This window comes from Coffea arabica, unplaced genomic scaffold (genome assembly GCF_036785885.1).
Source record: "Coffea arabica cultivar ET-39 unplaced genomic scaffold, Coffea Arabica ET-39 HiFi ptg000047l, whole genome shotgun sequence".
Lineage (NCBI taxonomy): Eukaryota > Viridiplantae > Streptophyta > Magnoliopsida > Gentianales > Rubiaceae > Coffea > Coffea arabica.
In genome coordinates this window covers 1-21,013 of record NW_027266194.1, presented here as the reverse complement: position 1 = coordinate 21,013, position 21,013 = coordinate 1, and the positions used below count along the sequence as shown (strand labels likewise).

General features: G+C 37.3%; 4 protein-coding genes across 13 annotated transcripts; 1 reads left to right on the top strand and 3 right to left on the bottom strand.

Moving 5' to 3' along the window:
- Positions 1–740: 740 nt before the first annotated feature.
- On the bottom strand, positions 741–3,837 carry LOC113741988 (protein FAR1-RELATED SEQUENCE 6). 3 transcript variants are annotated; one of them, XM_027269665.2, is made up of 3 exons: positions 3,550–3,745; positions 2,935–3,037; positions 741–2,779 (listed from the first exon to the last, which is right to left on the bottom strand). In XM_027269665.2, the coding sequence occupies exon 3, from the start codon at positions 2,777–2,779 to the stop codon at positions 767–769; it is 2,013 nt and encodes a 670-aa protein (XP_027125466.1). In that variant the 5' UTR covers positions 2,935–3,037; positions 3,550–3,745; the 3' UTR covers positions 741–766. The 3 variants fall into 3 exon arrangements, 2 of the variants coding, with proteins under 2 accessions (XP_027125466.1, XP_027125468.1); XM_027269667.2 differs by lacking the exon at positions 2,935–3,037; XR_011836672.1 differs by lacking the exons at positions 741–2,779; positions 2,935–3,037 and adding an exon at positions 3,044–3,478 and having other exon boundaries at positions 3,550–3,837.
- A 1,194-nt stretch (positions 3,838–5,031) lies between these two features.
- On the bottom strand, positions 5,032–8,130 carry LOC113741591 (protein FAR1-RELATED SEQUENCE 8-like). 3 transcript variants are annotated; one of them, XM_027269153.2, is made up of 3 exons: positions 7,976–8,130; positions 7,230–7,349; positions 5,032–7,142 (listed from the first exon to the last, which is right to left on the bottom strand). In XM_027269153.2, exons 1-3 carry the CDS (start codon positions 8,042–8,044, stop codon positions 5,130–5,132), a joined length of 2,202 nt encoding a protein of 733 aa, XP_027124954.1. In that variant the 5' UTR covers positions 8,045–8,130; the 3' UTR covers positions 5,032–5,129. The 3 variants fall into 3 exon arrangements, with proteins under 3 accessions (XP_027124954.1, XP_027124952.1, XP_027124953.1); XM_027269151.2 differs by having other exon boundaries at positions 5,032–7,349; XM_027269152.2 differs by having other exon boundaries at positions 5,032–7,396; positions 7,976–8,121.
- Positions 8,131–8,894: 764 nt separating this feature from the next.
- On the top strand, positions 8,895–14,205 carry LOC140032770 (uncharacterized). 2 transcript variants are annotated; one of them, XM_072073527.1, is made up of 11 exons: positions 8,897–9,252; positions 10,064–10,139; positions 10,213–10,298; positions 10,738–10,831; positions 10,934–11,010; positions 11,242–11,369; positions 12,545–12,616; positions 12,996–13,066; positions 13,256–13,331; positions 13,774–13,917; positions 13,995–14,205. In XM_072073527.1, exons 1-11 carry the CDS (start codon positions 8,902–8,904, stop codon positions 14,032–14,034), a joined length of 1,215 nt encoding a protein of 404 aa, XP_071929628.1. In that variant the 5' UTR covers positions 8,897–8,901; the 3' UTR covers positions 14,035–14,205. The 2 variants fall into 2 exon arrangements, with proteins under 2 accessions (XP_071929629.1, XP_071929628.1); XM_072073528.1 differs by lacking the exon at positions 12,545–12,616 and having other exon boundaries at positions 8,895–9,252.
- A 51-nt stretch (positions 14,206–14,256) lies between these two features.
- LOC140032769 (formamidopyrimidine-DNA glycosylase-like) lies at positions 14,257–19,769 on the bottom strand. Of its 5 annotated transcripts, none has more exons than XM_072073523.1 (10): positions 19,205–19,765; positions 19,052–19,103; positions 18,381–18,438; positions 17,540–17,608; positions 17,315–17,440; positions 16,421–16,471; positions 15,971–16,048; positions 15,750–15,849; positions 15,162–15,196; positions 14,257–15,088 (listed from the first exon to the last, which is right to left on the bottom strand). In XM_072073523.1, exons 1-10 carry the CDS (start codon positions 19,431–19,433, stop codon positions 14,531–14,533), a joined length of 1,356 nt encoding a protein of 451 aa, XP_071929624.1. In that variant the 5' UTR covers positions 19,434–19,765; the 3' UTR covers positions 14,257–14,530. The 5 variants fall into 5 exon arrangements, with proteins under 5 accessions (XP_071929624.1, XP_071929623.1, XP_071929625.1 ...); XM_072073522.1 differs by lacking the exon at positions 15,750–15,849 and adding an exon at positions 15,595–15,697 and having other exon boundaries at positions 19,205–19,752; XM_072073524.1 differs by lacking the exon at positions 15,750–15,849 and adding an exon at positions 15,595–15,697 and having other exon boundaries at positions 19,210–19,434.
- Positions 19,770–21,013: the final 1,244 nt, after the last annotated feature.

The following is a 21,013-nucleotide window of genomic DNA, read 5'->3' as shown; positions in this document are numbered from 1 at the left end:
GTTAATTCTAGACACAAATGTTAGTAGTTTAAGCTGTTCATGAAGAATTAGAGCAAAAAAACAAAGAAAGTTAAATTCTAGAAAAAGATACCAGCATTATAAACATCTGGGTTCATTTTAACTACCTTGAAAAGCACAGAAAAAGAAAGTGTTTCAGTTGGTCTTACTGATGGGGTACCTTGCCGGAGGAGACTGCAAACCGGTGGAGTAGCCGAGGTTCAAGCTGTCAGCTTTATATGGCTATGCGGGTGCACGGAAGCCATCGTACCTCAGGGATTTCTTTAACAAGTCTAGGCAAGATGTACTTGTTTATTATTTTTTTGTGGGCATGGTGGGTACGGAGGCCTACAATGAGCTGCATTTTTTTGTTTTTTTTTTTATTTGAAGGATGTGAGTTACTCTTACTGGAGTCAAATCTTTAGGACAAGAAACGGTTCAACAAAATCAGACCGGCACAGGCCAATAAAGAGAATTACACCCAAATGCTAATTCAAATTAGTTTTGACTAGTGTGTTTGTATAAGAGTTTTTCTTTCTTTCTTTTTTTAATCTCAGTAATATATTATTATCTTCCAAATCAGTAAATTAAAATGGATGTCCTTACCTTACTTGTTTGCCTCTATAACAAATCGATTCCGAACTCGTTTTGGTGTCAGAATTACACCCCGTATGAAACTTTTCAAGCACTACGCCGTACACATACGAAACTTAAAATAAACATAACCCCTCGGAAGACAAAAATGTTGGGAATAAGTAAAAAGAATATATCATTCAATCTTATGTTCAACGTTATGAACTCTGTGTAATGATTCTTCAAAAGCTTGTAATGCAACTTTATAATGTTCCAAGGAGATCACTCCTTCCTCTACAACTTGCAGTGCGCTTCTGTACAACTGACTGAACCACTGAATCCCTTCAGTAACAACAGCATTGCCGGACCCCTGTTCTGGAATGTGCAGACGCTTGTAGTCCTTCTTCCAACGCGGTAAAATGTATTTCAATGGGATTTCCTCCACCCCATTGAAGTTCAGAACGCATAAAGCATGCCGGCATAAATATCCATAGAAGTTGAAGCAGCTACAGATGCAGCGAACCTCAGCTGCTGCTCTATTATACAGAACTTCAAAGTCTCTGATCTCTCTTCTATTTGCCTCCCCCATAACACGCTCCTTCACCAAGAATATAACTACTGGCCCCTCAACGTGTAACTGTGTTGTGCTAAAACACGAATACATCTCCTCCACCTCCAATTGGAACCTCTTAAAAACTTCTCTAGTATACACTGTGGACAGCTGCAACTCAAATGAACATCTCGTTTTTAATTCTGGATTTGAATTTCTTGAGTCAATATCTGCAAGTACTTCTTCCTTGTGCTTTTTCTGTAAAGCTAATTCATATTTGTCAAGGAATTCCTTCAAAGGTGTCTGCTTGTGTACATATTTATCAAAAAATGCATTCAAGGTCTCACCAGGTCTTGCAGTAGCCATACCTGCAAAAGTAGTGTCTTTTAAGTAAACTGGAGCCCACTGAGATCTATCTTCATATAATGCCCGAAGCCACTCATGATCAGCAATTCCAAAATGCTGGATCATAAATCCCCATGCTGCTTCGAAGTCAAATGGTTTCAAGGCCTCATAAACTGCTTTACACAGTGCCTTTCTGATGGCATCATAATTGCGGAGTCCTCCCAACTTTTCAGGGACTTTTCTCATGATGTGTGACAAACTGAATCGATGTAGAGATTTTGGAAAGACCTCAGCAATAGCACTCTGCAGAATCTTACATCTATCAGAAATTATGGTGTGTGGATGATGTCCAGATGTGCAAGTGAGCCACGCTTTGAACAGCCAGGTATAACAGCCAGTCGTCTCACCTGAAAGCAGGCCACAACCCAGCAACACAGGTTGACCATGGTGATTTGTACCAACAAAAGCAACAAGGGGAATCTCATATTTGTTTGACAAAAATGTATTGTCAAGAAAAATCACGTCACAAAAGTAGCCACTAGCAGCCCTTGACCGAGCATCCACCCAGAAAAAATTCCTGATACAGCCATTATCATTGAGATCCATCAAGTAAAAGAAATTTGGATTAGTCAACTGCATTCGACAAAGGTAATTGTAGATGGCTTGTGCGTCACCCTTTTTCAAACTCAGCTGATCAGAATGATCAGAAGAACTTCTGGACTCTCTCACGGTAATATTTGAATTTCCATTAACACCTGCATCAATTACAAGTGCTCGATACAACTTCACTGTCCGTACTTCTGAATCAGAGCTTGACTGCAACTTCCTCTTGGATACAGTGCCCATCTTCTTAACAGCCTTGCAGATCTTTGAACCTAACAAATGGTTGTGTTCAAGTGTAACTTCAACAACCCTCCACCTTTTAGAATCTACTATTCTCATTCTTAGCATTGCAGGACAACCAGTTCGGGTTTCCTTCCTCAGGCGGTTTACTTCTTTAATTCTTTTAAAACCCTGGCTGCTGCAACAAAGCACAGCACCATACTTCTCCTTGCTATTTCTTTTAAACCATGAGTTTTTCACTCGAACACGGAAGCCCATCTCCTTTGCATAGCAACTGTAGTAGTTATAAGCATCCTCATATGACTCAAACTCCATCCCTACAGCAGGTGCAACAAATTCCTTTCTTCCATCAGGAATACCATTTTGAATGTCCAAATCAGCTCTTTCATCATCAATTTCTAGAAAAGTCTCACAGCCTTGTCCCTCAATTGCCTGCTCGCTGTTAACACCGTTAACAGACACTTCTTCCATCTGAAAATTGAAAGGAAACCAGATGAGTATATACACTCCAAAAGTCTTGATTCCCATAAGAGTGGTACAAAGTCCTCTAATATAAATTAACAATATTATAGAAGATTAGGGATACAGAATTCACGATATACAAAACAAAAATGAAAAACCCCTACCTAAATAGTGAAAACTACGGTCTACTGCTGCAGTTACAGAGTTCAATATCCAAAAGTTTGCGTGATATCCAGAGATATTCCTCTTGTTTCAACATTGATAATCCTGAAAGGTCACATTGCGGACACAAACACATCATAGCCAATGTATGTGAGTAAATTCTACACTGTAGTGCCAACGAGACAAGATTCAGAACAAGGAAACCTATTCTCCAGATAATTGACAAATTTCAAAAATAGGATTAGCCAAACTACAATGAAAGTTCAACTTATTCCTCCCAAGGAAAGACTGAAAATTTATTTTTCAAATAAGATTCGGTACCGTTCCGGCAGCCAAAGATTCCATTTTAATACTGAATTAGCCTGGAGAAATTTAAACATTCACTGAAGAAAGTAAACCTATACTAGCATACATATTAAAAGGTCAAAAGGAGATTTAGTCTTTGGCCATTTATCAACTATTACGCTGGCCATGCAGTGATAGCTCCCAGAAGAAATTAAGCATTTCAATGACTTTATATCTCGGTATATAGTTCCTGATCTTTACCTGTTGAGAGGGGAAAATAAGGAACTTTTGAAAGGAAATTATATTTAAATAGAGAATGATCTTGGACTTACTGTATATTGATCGGAGGTAGCGAACAAGCCGGCCGGAGGGATCACAGGTGCTTCTCCGGCGAGAGTGCCTGACAGGTTCGTCTAGACGGTCGCACGGTCGAACCAATTTAGCCTTTTTGTCGAACCATATGGCGGAGGAGTGAGGAGCTGGCTATGGTTTGATCCGGTGGGTTAAGAGTTCACCATGCTATGCTAAGTTCTTTTATTATTATATTATTATTGGTGTCCTACGAGTAAAGTTAATTTTCTACTTTATTCATTTCTTCATAAGCAGAAATGAAAACTTTCATCAATTTATTTAAACATGTTTATTTAAACCGCGATTCTAATTTTAAAATTGATGATTTTGGTTCTTCTCAAATGTGAAACGTGAACCAGACAACAGTTACGACGACAGTTCTTAAACTTTCGGTTTTAATCTAATTTTGGTTTTGGCTTTATTCCAGTTATGGTTCTGATTTTTTTTTTTTATTATGATTCCAATTCCTTAGTTATATTTAAACACATGTTGTTATAAAATTGATTCTAAAAAATATGACAACGAATGAAGGAAACAAAAAAAATGAATTTATTATATTGTCATGTGTAAGAAAAAAGAAAAATGATGCAAATTTTATGAAAAAATACTTCATTGTTGATTGAATTATATCAGTCTTGAATTTAGAATAATTATAGAATCTAAATTTACTAATGGGATGGGACAATAGATTGTGGGATTAGAATTAGGACGGCTGGTGTTGGGTGATGACTGTTGATATTAAATTCTAAACTAGTCAAATAGGTTCAGTATCAAGTGTTCGGTTTTGATTCAAATTTTTTGTTAAATCTGAATTTAAATCTTTAGTCAACTCCAGTTCTGATTTTCAAATTACAGTCCCAATTCCAGTTCAACAAATTATTGGTCGAATTTTGGTTCTACTCTAATTCAAACTTGAATCGTGACCATCCCTGCTTAAACCTTTATTAAAGACGCTTTTTTTCCCCCAAAAAAAGGCAGTAAATTATCTAGAAATTCTTGAAAAAAAAAAAAGTCTGCTCCGTGACATCAATTTACTATGGTACCCATGCCAACAAAATACATATAAAAATCACAACTATGACATCATTCAAGTATGTTTCGACCGGAGATTATTTGAAATAATTTATCATTTGGAATAATTAGTGTATCATTTTTTGTGATATGATGTATGTCAAATAAAAAGGTGATTAAAATGATAAAAAAATTATTAAAAAATGTGTTCGTGATATAAGCAAATAGTTTTTATTTTTTGTAAATTGCTACTACCCAAACACAACAAATATCCTTTATTCTACTATACATGCATACATTCATACATATATATATATATATATATATATATATATATATATATATATATATATATATATATATATATATATATATACACGCGCGCGCGCGATAAGATGCTCCAATAGGGCACCTATTCCATGTAAGGGAACTATACAGGCAATATTGCTCTATACAACAAACTGACTGCTTGTATGATTGTATGGAAGATGGAACAATAGGGCATAGCTCCTGTACAGAAGAAGAACCACTAGCTTAGTAGCATATAATTTCATTGTACATGCCTGTCTGCTACAAGACGAACTTTATTCAAAGACTCCTTAAATGCTTGCCAAGCAACCGTATAATGATCTTGAGAAGTCATCCCTTCCTCGACAACTTGCATGGCACGTCTGTACAAGTGATCAAACCATTGCACAGGATTGGTAACATCAATCACGTTTGAGCCAATATCAGGTGCATACAAGCGCTTAAAATCCTTCCTCCACCGTGATAGGATATATTGACTTGGGATATCCTCTATACCGTTATAGGTAAGAATCTGTAAAGCATGTCTGCACAGGTAACCTCTAAAATTGAAGCAGCTGCAAATACAGCGAACTTCTAATCCTACTTTATCATACATCACTTCAAAATTTCTTGCATTATTCATGTCTCCTTCAGCATCCCGTTCTTTTATCACGTATGTGATGATGGGGCCATTAGCATGAATTTGTGTCACGTTAAAACAGTTGGACATCAGTTCCAACTCAACTTGAAACTTCAAAAATATTTCTTTTGTGTACACTTCAGACAGCTGCACCTCATAATTGCACCTTGTTCTTAACACGGGTATATACTTTCTTGATTCCAAGTCATCAAGAGCTTCCTTCTGATGCTTCTTTTGTAAAACTAATTCATAGATATTAAAAAATTCTTTCAAGGTTGTCTGGCTATTTACATACCCATCGAAGAAAGGGCTCATGCAATCTCCTGGAGGAAAAGTAACTAGTCCCGCAAAAAATGTATCTTTCAAGTAAACTGGAGCCCATCTTTCTCGCTCTTCGTAATAAGTCTGAAGCCATTTATGATCTCTGAGTCCAAAGTGCTGGATCATTTCCTCCCAAGCCATTTCAAATTCATCAGCTTTCAGTGAATTGTAAACTGTTCTATTAAGTACATCTTGAAAGACTTTCGATGCCCCCACTTCTAATTTATCAAGAATGCTTTGCATGACGAGGGGCAAATATAAATGATGGTGAGTCCTGGGAAAAACCTCAGAGATTGCACTTTGCAAGGCCTTGCAGCGGTCTGTTAAAACTGTTTGTGGAGGACGTCCCGACATACATGAAAGCCATGCTCTCAGCAACCAAATGTAAGTCTCCATGGTTTCATCTACAAGGAAGCCACAAGCTAACAAAATAGACTGCAGATGGTGATCTACTCCAACAAATAACAACAGAGGAATATTGTAGCTTTTTGACAAACAAGTTGTGTCGATTGCTACCACATCACCAAAATAACCATATGCAGCCCTGGACCTGGAATCAATCCAAAGCACATTCCTCAAATGCCCTTCATCATTTAGATCCATAACATAGAAAAAATTGGGGTTTGTCAACTGCAACCGACCAAAAAAGTTCGATATATATTCTGCTTCGCCTTGATGAAGTTTCAAATGCTTGGACTGGTCAACTTGGTTCCCACTCTCTCTTTCATTTGAGCTTCTGTTGCCCACCGTATCAATTACAGGAGTACGATACAACTTGATTGTCCGTACTTCCACATCAACAGATGGTTCCAACTTCCTCTTGCTCCCTGGGTCCATCTTCTTGTGTGATTTACAGTTTTGAACCCTTTCAGGGTCAAATGGATGGTTATGTTCGATCTTCACTTCATCCACCCTCCACCTGTTGGACTCCACTAATCTCAACCTTATCATTGCTAGGCAACCGGTTCTTGTTTCCTTTCTTCTACTGCTTGCTTCTTTCATTGTTTTGAAACCTTCACAGTTACAACAGAGCACTGCGCCACGTTTCTCCTTGCTGTTACGTTTTGTCCACGAAGATTTAACCCTGATTGCAAATCCAAGCTCTTTGGCATAGCAGTTATAATAATTATAGGCATCATCATAAGATTCAAACTCCATCCCAACCACAGGTGGAAGATAGTCCTTTGCCCCAGAGACAAGATTCTGATCGTCTATGACTGTATCTCTATCTATGCCGTTGTCAAGGTTACCACATTGAATCTCAAGCATCTGTTCACTACTATGATCATGGCCATTCCTTTCAAAATCAAGCACCTGCATGTCATTCTCAAGGTCATCCCTGTTAATTCCAAGCATCTGATCAGCAGTGTTAGCTATATCAACATGTTCAATTGCAAGAACCTGGTTAGTGTCATCTCCAAGGTCAGTACTTTCAAATCCGAAGACTTCCTCCCCATCAATCTCTTGCTCGCTGCCTTCATCTTGGTGCAGTTGTTCGCCATCCTCTGAACTCCCTTCCATCTGGAGTCCGAAAGGACAAAAATAAGTCGACCAGAAAACATATTTCCCTATGTTTCAAAAACAAGTTTTTCAAATACAATGCTACAATAATATACAAACAAAAACAACTCAAAAAAATTCCATATAAAACTTTTTCATATACACTGTTATAGTAAAGTTTTTCAAAAACACTCCAAAAAACAGCTAATCCAAATGGAGCAATAGTAAACCAGTACAACAAACCACGAATGACAAACTAGGTGAATTTCAAGTAGCTACAACTATATTAAACTTCAATTCCTTGAACATTTCTCCAGTAAATTCAACAATCATGCCACAAATGATAAACTGAAGTAAAATTAAAATTCCAAGAATTTCTATTCTACTACCACTTTGGGGTTAAATAAATTAAGTAACTATACAGCAAGCAGCAAGTTACCCAGCTTTACTTTCAACTTTACGGCAAGCCCCATTAAAACGAACTCACACAATGCGGCAATTAAGCAGCTAAATGCTCTGAAACTCCACAATTTTCCGGGAAGAAGAACATAACCCCCCAAAAAAAAGATTTATTAAACAATGATCCAACGTAGACAGCATAGGAAACGTGATTAATCGATAAGAGAGGACAAATAAGAGATTCTTACGGTGATTTCAATATCTGGGTTCGGCGATAAGCCCTCGTCGGCCGGAGAAAAATTGTGGTCGTCCGTCATGGTTGAGGTAGGAGCTGTCACGTGACTTGTGTCAAAGTCGGGCAGGTTAATGTTCTCTCGACCTAGTTCAACTTTTTCTTTATTAGTTATTGGCCCTTGTATTTTGTTGGTTTTACGCAAAGCGTAGGCCGAAGCATAAGAGCAGAGTAAATGAACACATTTAAGGCAAGAAGTAGAATTGGAACATCATCAAAGCGTTAGGGTCTTATATTGGAAGTAGTAGTAACAAATATAGAGGTAAATTGATTGATCTAGACATAAAAACAAAAAGTTGGTAATAATATGCTATAAAATGTGGTGAGAGAAGAAAAAATATTAAGCATAATGCAATCATCTATAATGATTAAATTATCTCTTCTTTGGCAATTAGAACATTATTTCTCTAAAATTACTTATATATATATATAACAAAGATACATAAAAAGCTAAAAGAATTAAACAAATAAAAAATTGCAAGCATGAAGAGAGTGATATTTATGTCTATTAGTACATGTATTGTTAATGTATACAAGATTAGTCTCTTATTTATTAAGATAACACTTCAATTAAATACGTCTTTGAACGAGAAAAGGTACTTAAAATTACCTTAACATACTTGTTACTGGCTAAGAGGCAAACAGTATTAACAACGTTGATGAATGGAAAAGAAATAATCTTTAAATAGTCCCAACTGAAAAGAAATTAAGTTAATAACACAAGATTTTTGCAATTTCACTTGCTCAAAATATTCACTAACTTCCTTAGGGGGCACTGTGAAATCAATCAAAAGATACCACTTTTTTGTGAGAACTTCAATAGTATGAGGTGGAGCTTTCAAAAGTTTGAAAAGGCAGATTAAGTAGTCAGTGGTGTTGGTTATGCTCAAAATTCCCTCCACTCTCTCAACCTCATATCATCAAATGGCCTTCTTTCTGGGGTCTCCTCCTCCACCAACTCGCCTGAACTTCCAAGCTTCCTCATCTTGCTCCACCTCCTCATCTTCCTCGCGGTTCAACAGCACCGCTGGACGTGTCCATGGATTTTGGACTAGTAGAAGCAAAAGAAAACCAAGGTTTCCTAAAATCTTTGCCAAAGCTTCAGAAAAGGAGGACAATGACAAGCCAGCATTCAACCCTTTTGGATTTGTCACCGATAATCCTTCCAGTAAGAGTGCTATTCAACTCCCTGAATCCCCTGCCGAGGACGGCAATGTCGGCCAAATGCTTTCCGTAAGCAACTCCGATCTGCTTTGCTGTCAATACTACAGCAGTCTTTTTGGCCTTTGTATCTTAAAATGTGTATGCACATTCTAGTAGTTATTTGTAATTTACGTTTGTTTTGGCATTTTCGATGAATGCCTTAATGCCTATGCCCTAATAACTTAGCAGTCTTCCCCGCTTTAGCAACTTGAACAACTGAAATCTTGTCTCTGCCCCACTTTTTAGAAAGTTACAGTGGACTTCGATGTGAGCATAAAAACTGTCATGTCGGCTAAAGATTAGACGCTGCCAATCAAGATCTTTGCATTGAAATTTCCATGTAGAACCTTGAGCTAGCTAGGATTGTTGGAGTCTTGTGAATTGTGCAATTTTATTGTTTGTAAATCTCTCTCTAATGTTTGTTTGAAAGGGAAACAAAAACTTGTTGGCCTTTCGAATTAAAGCTGAAGCACCTCGAGTGCAACCTGAATAGAAATCACCACTTAAGGACTTGAGCTTATCAATCTATATCTCATTTTAGAAGGACAAAACTTATGCAGCATCCACAATGTCATGCTTGCTGCGCAAGGTGATCCCAAAGGCAAAAGTGAACAAGAAAAACTGCATTGGACAGTAACTCCTTATAAATCTTCTTGCTGATTTTTTTTCCTTCTGCATTCGAATTATATTTTCTGTTTAAGAAGATGCTTCCTGTGAGAAAGGTTAAGGTGTGGAAGGGAGATATCTGCATCGTCTTTCCAGTTTGTAGAGAAATGCTTCATTCAGTGTGATGTGATGATTTAGCATTCAGGGGTTAATGTACTTGTACTCCTGTTTACAGAGAATAGAAGACAAAGGAAGGGAATATGGCTCATACATCAAATCTGGAGGGCTAAGATGGTTTGTGAGAGAAACAGGTCAACTATGCATTTTGCTGCTGTTGGTTATTTTCTTCTACAGGACTCAAGAAAATCTGTCTGCCCTTTGCAGGGTCAGCTGCAAGCAGACGTGGAACCATTGTGTTTCTTCATGGGGCTCCAACACAATCTTATAGCTATCGTAATGTCATGTCTCGGGTCAGCTTCCTCTCTAAGCTAAACCTAAGGTTGTATCGAACTCTGTGCAATCAGAAAACCAGGATGCTACTGCAGCTTAAGTTTTTTGCCTTTTTCCAATTTTCCTCTTTATTTCACTTTTATAGTTCTGAGTTAGCCAACTGTTTTGCGCCTGTACATGTCTTTGAGAACTTGGCACATTTCTAAAGCAACAAAAAGTATTGACTCTAGAGAAGAAAAATTTTGTCGTACTTTAGTGAACTTATAAATCTGATAATGCAAAAGGAAAAAGAAAATTACAAAAGAATGCACGGTTAGCAATCAGAAAACACTACAGTGCTACATTGGTAAAATTATACATGTTTGAGCAAGTATTTATCCATTTATTGTTGACACCATCTTACATGGTGGTTTATCATTTCATCTGTGTTAATCTGTGACTAACATCTTTGTTTACCAGATGGCAGATTCTGGGTTTCACTGCTTTGCACCAGACTGGATAGGATTTGGGTTTAGTGACAAGCCACAGCCTGGATATGGTTTTGATTACACTGGTTGGTAAATTTTGCAAAGATTCAGATCTGACAGTATTAGAGAACAATTTTATGTGGCTCTATTGCTTCGTTTCTGAGATTATGAGAAATTCATTGTGACAGAAAAAGAGTTCCATGACGGATTTGATAAGTTACTAGATGTCCTTGGGGTCACATCTCCATTTTTCCTCGTTGTTCAGGTTAGAAAAGGTTTCATCAAGCTAAAGATCTATAGAAGTGATATTCTTATTGGTACATGCAAAGCAACACGTACCCTCAAAAAATTGTTTGATATTTAGTTTTTAATGTACATCCTACACTGCAAGTTTTGATTGCTCAAGAGTTGCAGGATTTGCCGTGGTGTATGAATATCATGATCTAACGGTAGTCAAATCACATTTCTAAACTCTCCTATTATCATTTTTGCGCAGGGATTCCTTGTAGGCTCTTATGGATTGACTTGGGCTTTAAAGAACCAAAATAAAATATCAAAGCTGGCAATTCTGAACACTCCATTGACAGTTTCATCTCCTATTCCTGGACTCTTTAAACAGCTCAGGTTTAATTTTTAAGTGTTGAGCATTGGTGTAAATTCATCAAGCAGTAACTTCGTTAAAAATTGATGAGTCAAATTATATTCTTCATATATAAATCTGGAGATGTTGATTTTACTCAATTAGTTTGAGAATCTATCTAGTGCGTCAACGAATATTGTCTTCTTTGAATCTCTCATAACATGTTGTCTTCTTTTTTGGGGGATTAAGTCACTATGGTTAACCACTAATTTGTTTAGGTTTGGAAGATAATATGCATATGTGACCCCCCCCTCCCCCCTCCCCCCTCCCTTTTCCCGGCATCCCCCTCTGTAGCATATTCAAACAGAAGTTTAGTGAGTTGACTTCAGTAATATTATACATCTTTTGTACGTTTCAACTGAGACTTGGATTTTCATGAAGTCATCCTACTGTATAACAGTTAAAAGCAGTTAATTCAGAATAATTGACATTACTAATTCTTGGAAGCATCTGCTTCCAGATTTCTCGTTAGATACACCCAAAAAGTAATTATAGGAAACTCAGAAGCAGCATATTGTCTGGCTAAACATTCCACGTATACCTGCTTCTGATGCAGTGACACTTTGGAAGAAAATTAGACAGTGACGTACTTTCTGACCATATGGACATGTTAATTGAACCCCTCAGTATGTTGTTTGACTGTATTGATCCATGCTTCTTGTTCTTGGTGAAATGGAAAAGGAGAGAAGTGGAGAGGTCAATCTGAAAACAGTTGATAACTGCCCTTTTACTTTTAACGTCAAACATCAAAAGCAACAGGCTGACACGGAAACTCTCTTTTCTTCTGCATCGGAAAAGAGTGTAAAGGCTATGTCATAGAGAGCTTTTGTTGATGATATGCTTTCATGTCTCATGGCCATTTTCTTTCATTCGGCTTATAATCCACAATTTGAAGAAAGTGGTTGACCTGTTTCCTTAATAGTCTACAAATGGTTTATCCACGGTTTGATTGCCAATACTTATTATGCTGATGAAGAAATGAACATCATAAAAAACAGAGATGCTGCCATATTTTTTCTCGAGGATCTTGTTTGCTATTCAAAGTATGGTATACTATGTTGTCTTAATTCTGTATTATACGCCACTAAAGCTTATATAGTATGTTCTTAGAAAGTATGCTTACATTACCGTTTCTTTCCACTATCTCTGTTATCTATAGGATTCCATTCTTGGGTGAGTTCACTTGCCAGAATGCTATTATGGCTGAGAGATTTATTGAAGCAGGTAGCGCGTATGTATCTGGAATTTGTTCTGGAAGTAACATTATAGATACTTTTTATTGAACTACAGTGAGATAGATTGTAACTTTGTATGGTAGGGTATGTTGAAACTTGAACGAATAATCTCAGAAAAGTATAACAAATCAAAACAGAAGATAAACCAGCTCTAATGGGATAAGAATTTGCTCTGGCCATCTTGCGTTACACATATAATGTCCAACAGAACATCCAAAATTCATGTATGTAAGTTATACACATTAAGCATTATGAAACTGGAAACGCTGTGCCTTTGCCTTTCTAGGCTTCCAAAACTAACTAGATCTTCGCATTTTTCTTGATTCATTTTGTGCTCTTTTGTTTTTTTAAACACGAGACCGGCTTTCATGGCAGTTATGTTTTGAAGCTGGAGAAGGCTGAGGTGTACAGATTACCATATTTGTCAAGCAGCGGACCCGGATTTGGTCTGGTTTTCACTCTAATCATCATGCTTCCTCTTTTTATTGAAAATGAACATGTTGGATTACCAGCTAGTCTTTCTCAGTTCACTGTTGCTATGACACTAAAAAGCATCATTTTTTTTTTGGAGCAAAAATGGTTTCCTCCGAGATACCCTCTCGTAGTAATGTTCTCTTGTATGTTTTGGTTTCCAGCACTGCTTGAAGCAGCAAAAAAAGTGAACTTCAATGAGTTGTTGGGTGAAATTTCATGTGGGTTTGCTTCAGGAAGGTAAATTTATGTATTTAATTTGTAATAGTGTTAACAGGAGTTGCAAATCCCTGTTATGTTTGTACGCTATGTATACCTACCTGTAAAGTATACCTTCAGGTGGAGAAGTCATTGCAGCTGAATGTAGCTAACAATGAATTAAACCAAGCATGTGTTTTGAAGTGAAGTGCAAAATCATGTTTTTGAGTAACTAATAGGCTGAAGCAAAAGTGTTAGGGGAACTTTCGGTGCTGCAAAACCGCATAGAATTATTCAGCAATAATCATATACACTACAGCTGATTGGGCCTGCAATTCTGAAAGTCGTTGAATCTAATGTTATCAAACGAAACCTTTCCACAGCAAATTTTCAAATCTTATACTGATAGCTTTTGTTGTTTAAGGCTGTTAGCACTGCTTTTGTTGTGCTTTTGACACTGGAATGATCTGCATACTGATTACAGGTGGGATAAACCAATCTTAGTTGCATGGGGAATATCGGACAAGTATCTTCCTCAATCAGTGGCAGAAGAATTCCAGAAAGGAAATCCCGAGGTTGTCAAGCTTGAGTTAATTGAAGGTGCAGGTCATATGCCGCAAGAGGACTGGTATAAAACTCAAAACTCTTTACTCAACAAAATTCCCGCTACGTGCTTGGTTTTTATTGCTGTTTTACCATTAACAGGCCAGAGAAAGTTGTTGATGCCTTGAGAATATCCTTCTGAACCGCAAGGAGCCAACCCATTGCGTACATCAACGACAAGCCCCCATATGTGACTGAACCTTGGAAACTACTTGGGGAAATGTACTTTATTGGTTACCGCAATTCTAAATTTAACATCAAAAGATCGCATACAAGTCAAATGTATTCTTAGCTAAAAGCTAGATTCCGCCTATAGTCATTTCTTGTTTTACTGCTTCCCGTGGTGGGGATTCACAGTTATAACTGTTGGGAAGGTCCAACTTAAGGCTTCATTGAATTAGCTAAATTGCCAATCATTCAAAAGGAGCATCTACAACTTCCTACAGAAACTTAATCATCAAAGTTTCTACGGCAGATCAAAACTAAAATGAGCATGAAGGGAATTACAACAGGTTTGAGGCACTGTAAATTCCTTACAAAAAGCAACAATACCATGCTTGGTACCTGATCCCTATTGTTTCAGAATAAGGGTAGGGAGTATAGACAAATCACAAGTGACGAATGCATATCATCAACTATTATACTTTCTTCCTGGTCAACCTCCTGGTCTGACTGGTATCAACCTTTTCCTTGGGTGCCTTCTGAGCCTTGGCTTCTTTTCCATTTTTCTGATTCCCATCGTAATTTTTGTCATCATCACTTTCAACTGGCTTTCTTTTCCTAGCAGAATTTTTCCCTGTATCTTTCTTGAACTCAATTCCACTATCATCTTTGCAGCTTCCCTTGGGCATACTTCTTGCAGTAAGTTTCTTATTTCCATTTTTCTTTGGATCTTCATCGCCATAGTCTCCATCATTATCATCATTGGAATCATCACCAGCCACATTGGGACTTTTCTTGGGCTTCGCTTTCACAGGGGCATTTGTACCTCTAGCAGCCTTTTTCCCTCCTATCACTTTGGATTTTCTAGTTTTTGCATCTTCCTCACTTTCTGGTTCATCATCATCATTATCATCACTACCAACACCTTTTTTAGAATTTTTGGTGTTTTTAGCTGAGCTTTTCTGTGGTTTACTTGCTTCTTTTGCAGCTTGTGCTCCCCCGAGTTTTTGAAGTTCTGGCACGTAAGCTGTCGTCTGAGGTAAAAGCAGCAGGCAGCTTCAGATAAGATACAAGAATATCATAATCTACAAGTTGCAAGAAACATACCCTGCCACCAGCATTGATAAACTCAATTTTCTTCCCTGGCATAAAGAGAAATTTATTATTATCCCAACGGTACACCACTCAAAACAGCTAAAGATTGTATGGTAATAGATGCACAAGACCAAATCTAAAAATCCCGCTTTTGTTTTCCAAATCAACGCATGCTTGGATAAAAGGAAAAACTACTCTCTACTCACTACTATAATCAGGAATTCAAGAAGAATAAATAGAAAAATTGTGGCACAACAGTGATGTGGCACAATTCAGGGCCTCTAGTCAAAGTTTTCCTTTGGTTAGCCTTCTATTACACAGGGCTTAAACTGGAAGTAGTGTAATATCAATATCTTGAAAAGTTGTGGCTTATCCCAACACGTTAAAGCACAATAAGCATTTATCGATGACACACGCAAGATACCACATCAGTCAGGAGTCAAACCATCAACAAAAGCCTTGCCAGGCTTCTTTTCCCGGAAATGGAATATCCAATTACTGGGAAACTGATTACTATCTGCCCCGACTTCAATAGCCTTTCCAATCACCTGTAAAATGGAATGTATTGTCAAGATGATGCATACTCTTAAATTATCTCACCCTTAACTTTTCCAGGCTTTTTCCCCCACCGATAATGAAACAACCATTGACGAGGGAAAGAACCGCAGTCAGCATCAACTTGTACAGCAAATTGTATAACCTAGAAGTATAGTCTCCATAGCACGACATGAATAATGAATTCTCAATGAAACAACCTATCAAAATAGAAAAGAAAAAAAATTTAAAAAAAAAAAAAAAAACTTGTGACATTGGATGGTCACCTCATTAATACAATTGAGCAATGTTCCACAGACTTCTATGGACATGCTGGAAGCACTTTGCAGGGGATGAATTTTAGCCTGTTCACAAATAGACACACAGAAAAAAATAAATAATGAATAAATAAAAAAAAACTCCCACTATACGGCCAAAAAAATAATATGTACTAAAGCCATGAATATGCAATTCAAATTTCAAAACAATTAGCAGAAACTTAACTGGAAAATGTAGAAAATTCTCATCTTAAAAGAGCATTATCAGACAAGAGAAACAGAAAACAAAGAAATCACACTTGTACATGATTCTATTATGCCTAAAATTTTCTTTATTATTTTCCTAGAGGGATGTCATGCACAAAAAACGTTCCAGAGTTCCCCGTGTAACTACAAAATATATGCAACCTAAGGTTAGAACCAAATCCCAATGAACTGACAAAAATGATAGACACTCACCTGATATAGAACTTCATCAGCAACCCAGTTGCCAATTCCTGAGATAAAACCCTGAGACAAAGCAGTTCAAACATCTACCAGTTGAAAAGAGAATAATTACATTCACTAGACATGTTTTAAAGATACGTTGAAACAGCATTAACCATTCTCATCGTACACCGAACAAACTGCATCTGCACAGCTAGAATACGAGCATTACAAAGAACATTCAATAGTGGAATGTAAGATATTAATCAAATCCCACTAAATCATCTTATAAACATGTTTGTCCCCCAAGACTAGAATGACCATAACATCCTCGTAAAAAAGCGCCCCCTGCTCTCTCTATTTTCTAAATACGTTTTTCACAGTAAGTCCATCTTCCTCGTAACTAAATTTTTGGGGATATGATAGATTAACCAGGAGTCTACAATGGGAAGCAAGTCTCAAAAAATTCAGTTGCTTTACTAAATAACACCCACATTTGTCATTTACTTTAAGAATCTTCTAACTACATACTCTAACAAGACACAATGAAACAGTATCCCAAAAATATCAACCATCTTAAGTTGCAAGGTAATGTGTATTGGCAGATTAGAGGCCAAATAGTAGTCCAATCAACATTTCTGTTACACAATCTTAAAAGGTCCACACAAGTGACCAGAGGGGTGCAGAAGCCAAAAATATGCATTCCATTAACTACTTCAGCATCAATTTCATCAGTATCCAGAAAATAAAACATCAGTTAGTCAAGATGGAGACCATTTATGGGTAATTCAAATAATTAACCCACTACAAAAATATAACAAGGATTTCATAATGATAAAACAATGTAAAAGCAAACAATCACACGTATCCAGGATTATTGTCATTCTCTATTATTCTGAATCTCAAGCTGAAAGCAAACTTTTTAACCTGATCAAGTAAAAGAGCCTTGATGCCTAAATTCTTTTTACTCAACAACTTATGGAACTCATCTACAGCCATAGGCTCCAGCAATGCATCTGGACCAAGTTCAGATATTGGTGGTACTGCAACAGGCTGCAAAAGTGATCCATGATCATCATTTCAATGGAAACCTGCTCTAAGAACAAAAGCACATACAACATTGCGAAAATAAGACAATGAGTATTCGAATACATTGTCAAGTAAGCGAACTCTTGCAAAACGCCTCTTATCAGTGAATGAGAGCTCCAAACCATCATTTAACTGCACAAGAGAACAAGAAGAAACCCACTGTGTAAGAAGAAATACTTGCAAAATGAAAGAACATTCTTTTCCTTGGCATGATTACAAACTTTGACAGCTAAACATGATTTTTCGTTAATTCAGATACAACCAAGCAACTGAGAAATAGATAAATTAAGCATTGAAATATCAGACAAGATTTTTCTAACTTTAGAAGATGGATAGCAGATAAAGACTTAAAACTCCCTAGGGAAAAGTTTACATTTAGAAAAAAATTTACAGATGTTAGGCCAGCATTTTCATTGTTAAGCTGAGAGGTTTCAGACAAAAATGACAACAACATGGCAAAGCTGCACTAAAGAGCATTAACCAGGCCCAATATCTTCATGCATGCTCCAGAGAGATGGTAATAGGCTACTCATTCCACACAACCCAGGAATAGCTTCTGGTATTCTGAAGCAGAAAAACTAAAAGGTCAGAAGTACTTCGTGAGTTTACCAACCAAAGTCCATCTCAGGCATATGACAAGGACATACAGTTTAGGTTACGTGGACTCGCCTACAATAAGCCAAATATGCATGTTGAACGCTTAACATCCAACAAGGACATGAAATATGGTTTGACAAACCTATATAATGCTGTAAACCTAGCATGATATATCATTGTTCAAATTTTACATTCTTTCTATAGTAAAGTCTACTGCTAATTTATGGTAGGAAGTAGCAGTTGCAGTTCAAACTTAAAACCAAAGCAGGCAATAGTTTGATTAATATGAGGCAGCGATGCTGCTTACCTCAACAAAGAACTTGGAATACTTCGAAGGCCACTCATCAGTGTCTTTTACAGAAGACCTGCGAGTAATAAAGCAATTTATCCTCATCGGTACACAAAAGTTTTGAAAAAGAGCAACCATATCTGTAACAAAGTCCAATAATAGAAAAGTTCTTTCATTAGTATCAAGTGCAACTTAATTAAGCACAGGAGAAGATATGATTGGTTTCCCATGTTTCCTCCACACAAATTAATGAAAACAGGAAGGAAAAACAAGAATGGAAGGACTTAGTTCAGAAAAAGAACATAATCTGAACCTTAACTTCCACAATCGTTATCTTAGTGCACTCCCCAATAATCACCTATTTCTGTTTTTCCATTGACTCAGCCAATTTACTTCTGTCTTCTGATCTCCGTCTTTATCTAAATAATAAAATTGCAGAGCCTCGAACATGCATATACAGATCTGTATCCGCAACAATCTTAACATCAAAAAACCATTTTGACAGAAATCACGCAGCAGCTCACGCAGCAGCTTAATTCCAGAAAGAACAGCATTTTCCCGGGGAAAAAAATTTTCAAAGCTTTCCGCACAACATCTTATAAAATTACGAGATACAAGATTATCACTTTATAAACTGGGACCTAAACAAACCAAATAAAGAAGAGCAAGAGCAAGAAAAAACTTTTCACCTTTTATAGTTAGTAACTGCAACTCCCTTAATATATATCGCACCAGTCATCCCTTTAAACAAAAACACAAAAATGATAAACAATTTAAAAAAATAAAAATGTTAACTTTACTGCTGCATGAGCTTTAGGGTTCCTAGGGAAATGGGATTGTACCGAACTGGAAAGAGGGAAAAGGAGGGGAATTGAGTTGGAGCCACATGTTCTTCCCCTTGCGATGAGCGGCGACGATGGTTTTCCCATTTAGGGAGGCTTCGAAGTCCTTATGAGATACCCCATCGACGACCTTGGAGTCGTCGGCGATTATTGACTTAACAATCTTCTTGCCTAAGCAGTGCTCCTCTATAGCTCTTCGAGCAGCTTCGACTTCCGGAAGCTCCGGCATCCTCCCGTTCTCACAACAGTGTGTGTGGTGTGTGCCAATGTTTGGCGCGCTTTTCTGTTATGCTCTCTTCTTGTCCCCAGTCCAGTAACTCCGGGGCTTTAGCTTTGAAGATTTTTCACCCGATTCACCGTGGTCGAAACGACTTCGCATCGTCTTCGCAATTCTAGCACTTGGATTATCAATCTTTCCTTTCCACGGGGCCCAGCCTGCATCAAAGATTTTTCTGAGGCCCAATAAACTTAAGGAAAAAAGGATTTTTTTGACCTCTGGTCCATTAAAAAAAATTAGTAGTTGTTTGCTTTACATGTTGTCGGGGAAACGGCAATAAATTGGGAGAGGGAGGACATGCATCTTGCCAGCAGCCCTTTGGCCATCCCCTTAAGTTTTAGTGGTGTTGACTCTCCACCAATTGCCAATATATGTGGTCGTTTTCAGTGACCTTTTTTAATGGATTTTCTATTCTCATCGACTCCCCCTCTTAATAAATTAGGATAGATTGATTTATAGAAATATTATCGTTAAGACAAAAAAAAGAGGGCATGCATTCTTGCTTAGGCGTAGGAAGAAAAGATAAACAAAGATTCAGCTGACAAACAAGGCTACACAACCTATTTATGTTCATAATTCATTTTCTTTTCTATCAAGAGGAGGCAGAAGCCACAAATACGTGATGCATAAAAGTAGCCAAAAGATAATTGGGAAGGTAAAAAGGTGTATTGAAAATTGTAATGATGATGTAAGCAAATAAATTTGGGGAAATAAAGCCCAATCCAAACAAACCACTGAGTCAACCTGCGTAACTTCTATCAATTCCCGCCGTAAATAAAGAAACAGCATTATAAGTTGTAGCATTAATTTGGTAACTAACTTAAGTTGGCCCTATATTACACGATAGGCCGTACCCTAATCACGCATGTTGTCGTTGGAGGCATAATATGTTAATTACTGGATCATGGGTGACTGGGACAACTATTTCAGGATGGCACTGTATTTTTCGTTGAAAGATACCAGAACAAAGAACATGCCTGAAGCGTTGTATTGACTTCTTTCTTCACATCTTTGGTATTTCTGTGCGAGGAAAAAGGTTGAATGCGTCCATGCCAAACACTTTCTTTTACCATTTTATTTTATTTCCCCGATCACATTCTTATAAGCTCACTTACCGTCTCTCGTTGCAGCAGGCGACAAGACATACCAAAACAAGCCAAAGGGAACATCTTAAGAATATTCATGAAGTCGACCGTCCAAAATATTTATTATCTGATCTTGGAATTGGACAAAACAATCAAATTCCACGTAGAAGTCAGTTCCTTTTGGGGGAGAGTGATCCCAGATTCTTGATCGAGGCCTCTGCAATGACATATTGTTGATTCTACATTTACTTTTCGTAATCATCTTCTTATTTTTCGGTTTTGTCCCCCTGGATTGTTTGTTGCTAAATTAAAAAAAAAAAAATTTGACCAACTAACTTTTGAGCTGATTTGCTGCTGTTCTCTTAAGTACCTCAGAAGCCTGCCCAAATAAGAAGAAAGAAAAAGCAGCGAACTTAGAAAACGCCTTTAGCGAAGAATTGTCGCATA

Excerpts from the sequence above, each read along its gene's own strand:
- LOC113741988 (XM_027269665.2), bottom strand. The coding sequence starts at position 2,779 with ATGGAAGAAGTGTCTGTTAACGGTGTTAACAGCGAGCAGGCAATTGAG.
- LOC113741591 (XM_027269151.2), bottom strand. The coding sequence starts at position 8,044 with ATGACGGACGACCACAATTTTTCTCCGGCCGACGAGGGCTTATCGCCG. Across the intron at positions 7,350-7,975 it reads ACCCAGATATTGAAATCACC|ATGGAAGGGAGTTCAGAGGA; the intron begins GTAAGAATCTCT and ends TTCGGACTCCAG.
- LOC140032770 (XM_072073527.1), top strand. The coding sequence starts at position 8,902 with ATGCTCAAAATTCCCTCCACTCTCTCAACCTCATATCATCAAATGGCC. Across the intron at positions 12,617-12,995 it reads TTTATTGAAGCAGGTAGCGC|TTATGTTTTGAAGCTGGAGA; the intron begins GTATGTATCTGG and ends CTTTCATGGCAG. Across the intron at positions 13,067-13,255 it reads AAGCAGCGGACCCGGATTTG|CACTGCTTGAAGCAGCAAAA; the intron begins GTCTGGTTTTCA and ends TTTGGTTTCCAG.
- LOC140032769 (XM_072073522.1), bottom strand. The coding sequence starts at position 19,433 with ATGCCGGAGCTTCCGGAAGTCGAAGCTGCTCGAAGAGCTATAGAGGAG. Across the intron at positions 17,441-17,539 it reads GAGTTCGCTTACTTGACAAT|CCTGTTGCAGTACCACCAAT; the intron begins GTATTCGAATAC and ends TCACTTTTGCAG. Across the intron at positions 15,089-15,161 it reads TTATCAATGCTGGTGGCAGG|ACGACAGCTTACGTGCCAGA; the intron begins GTATGTTTCTTG and ends CTTTTACCTCAG.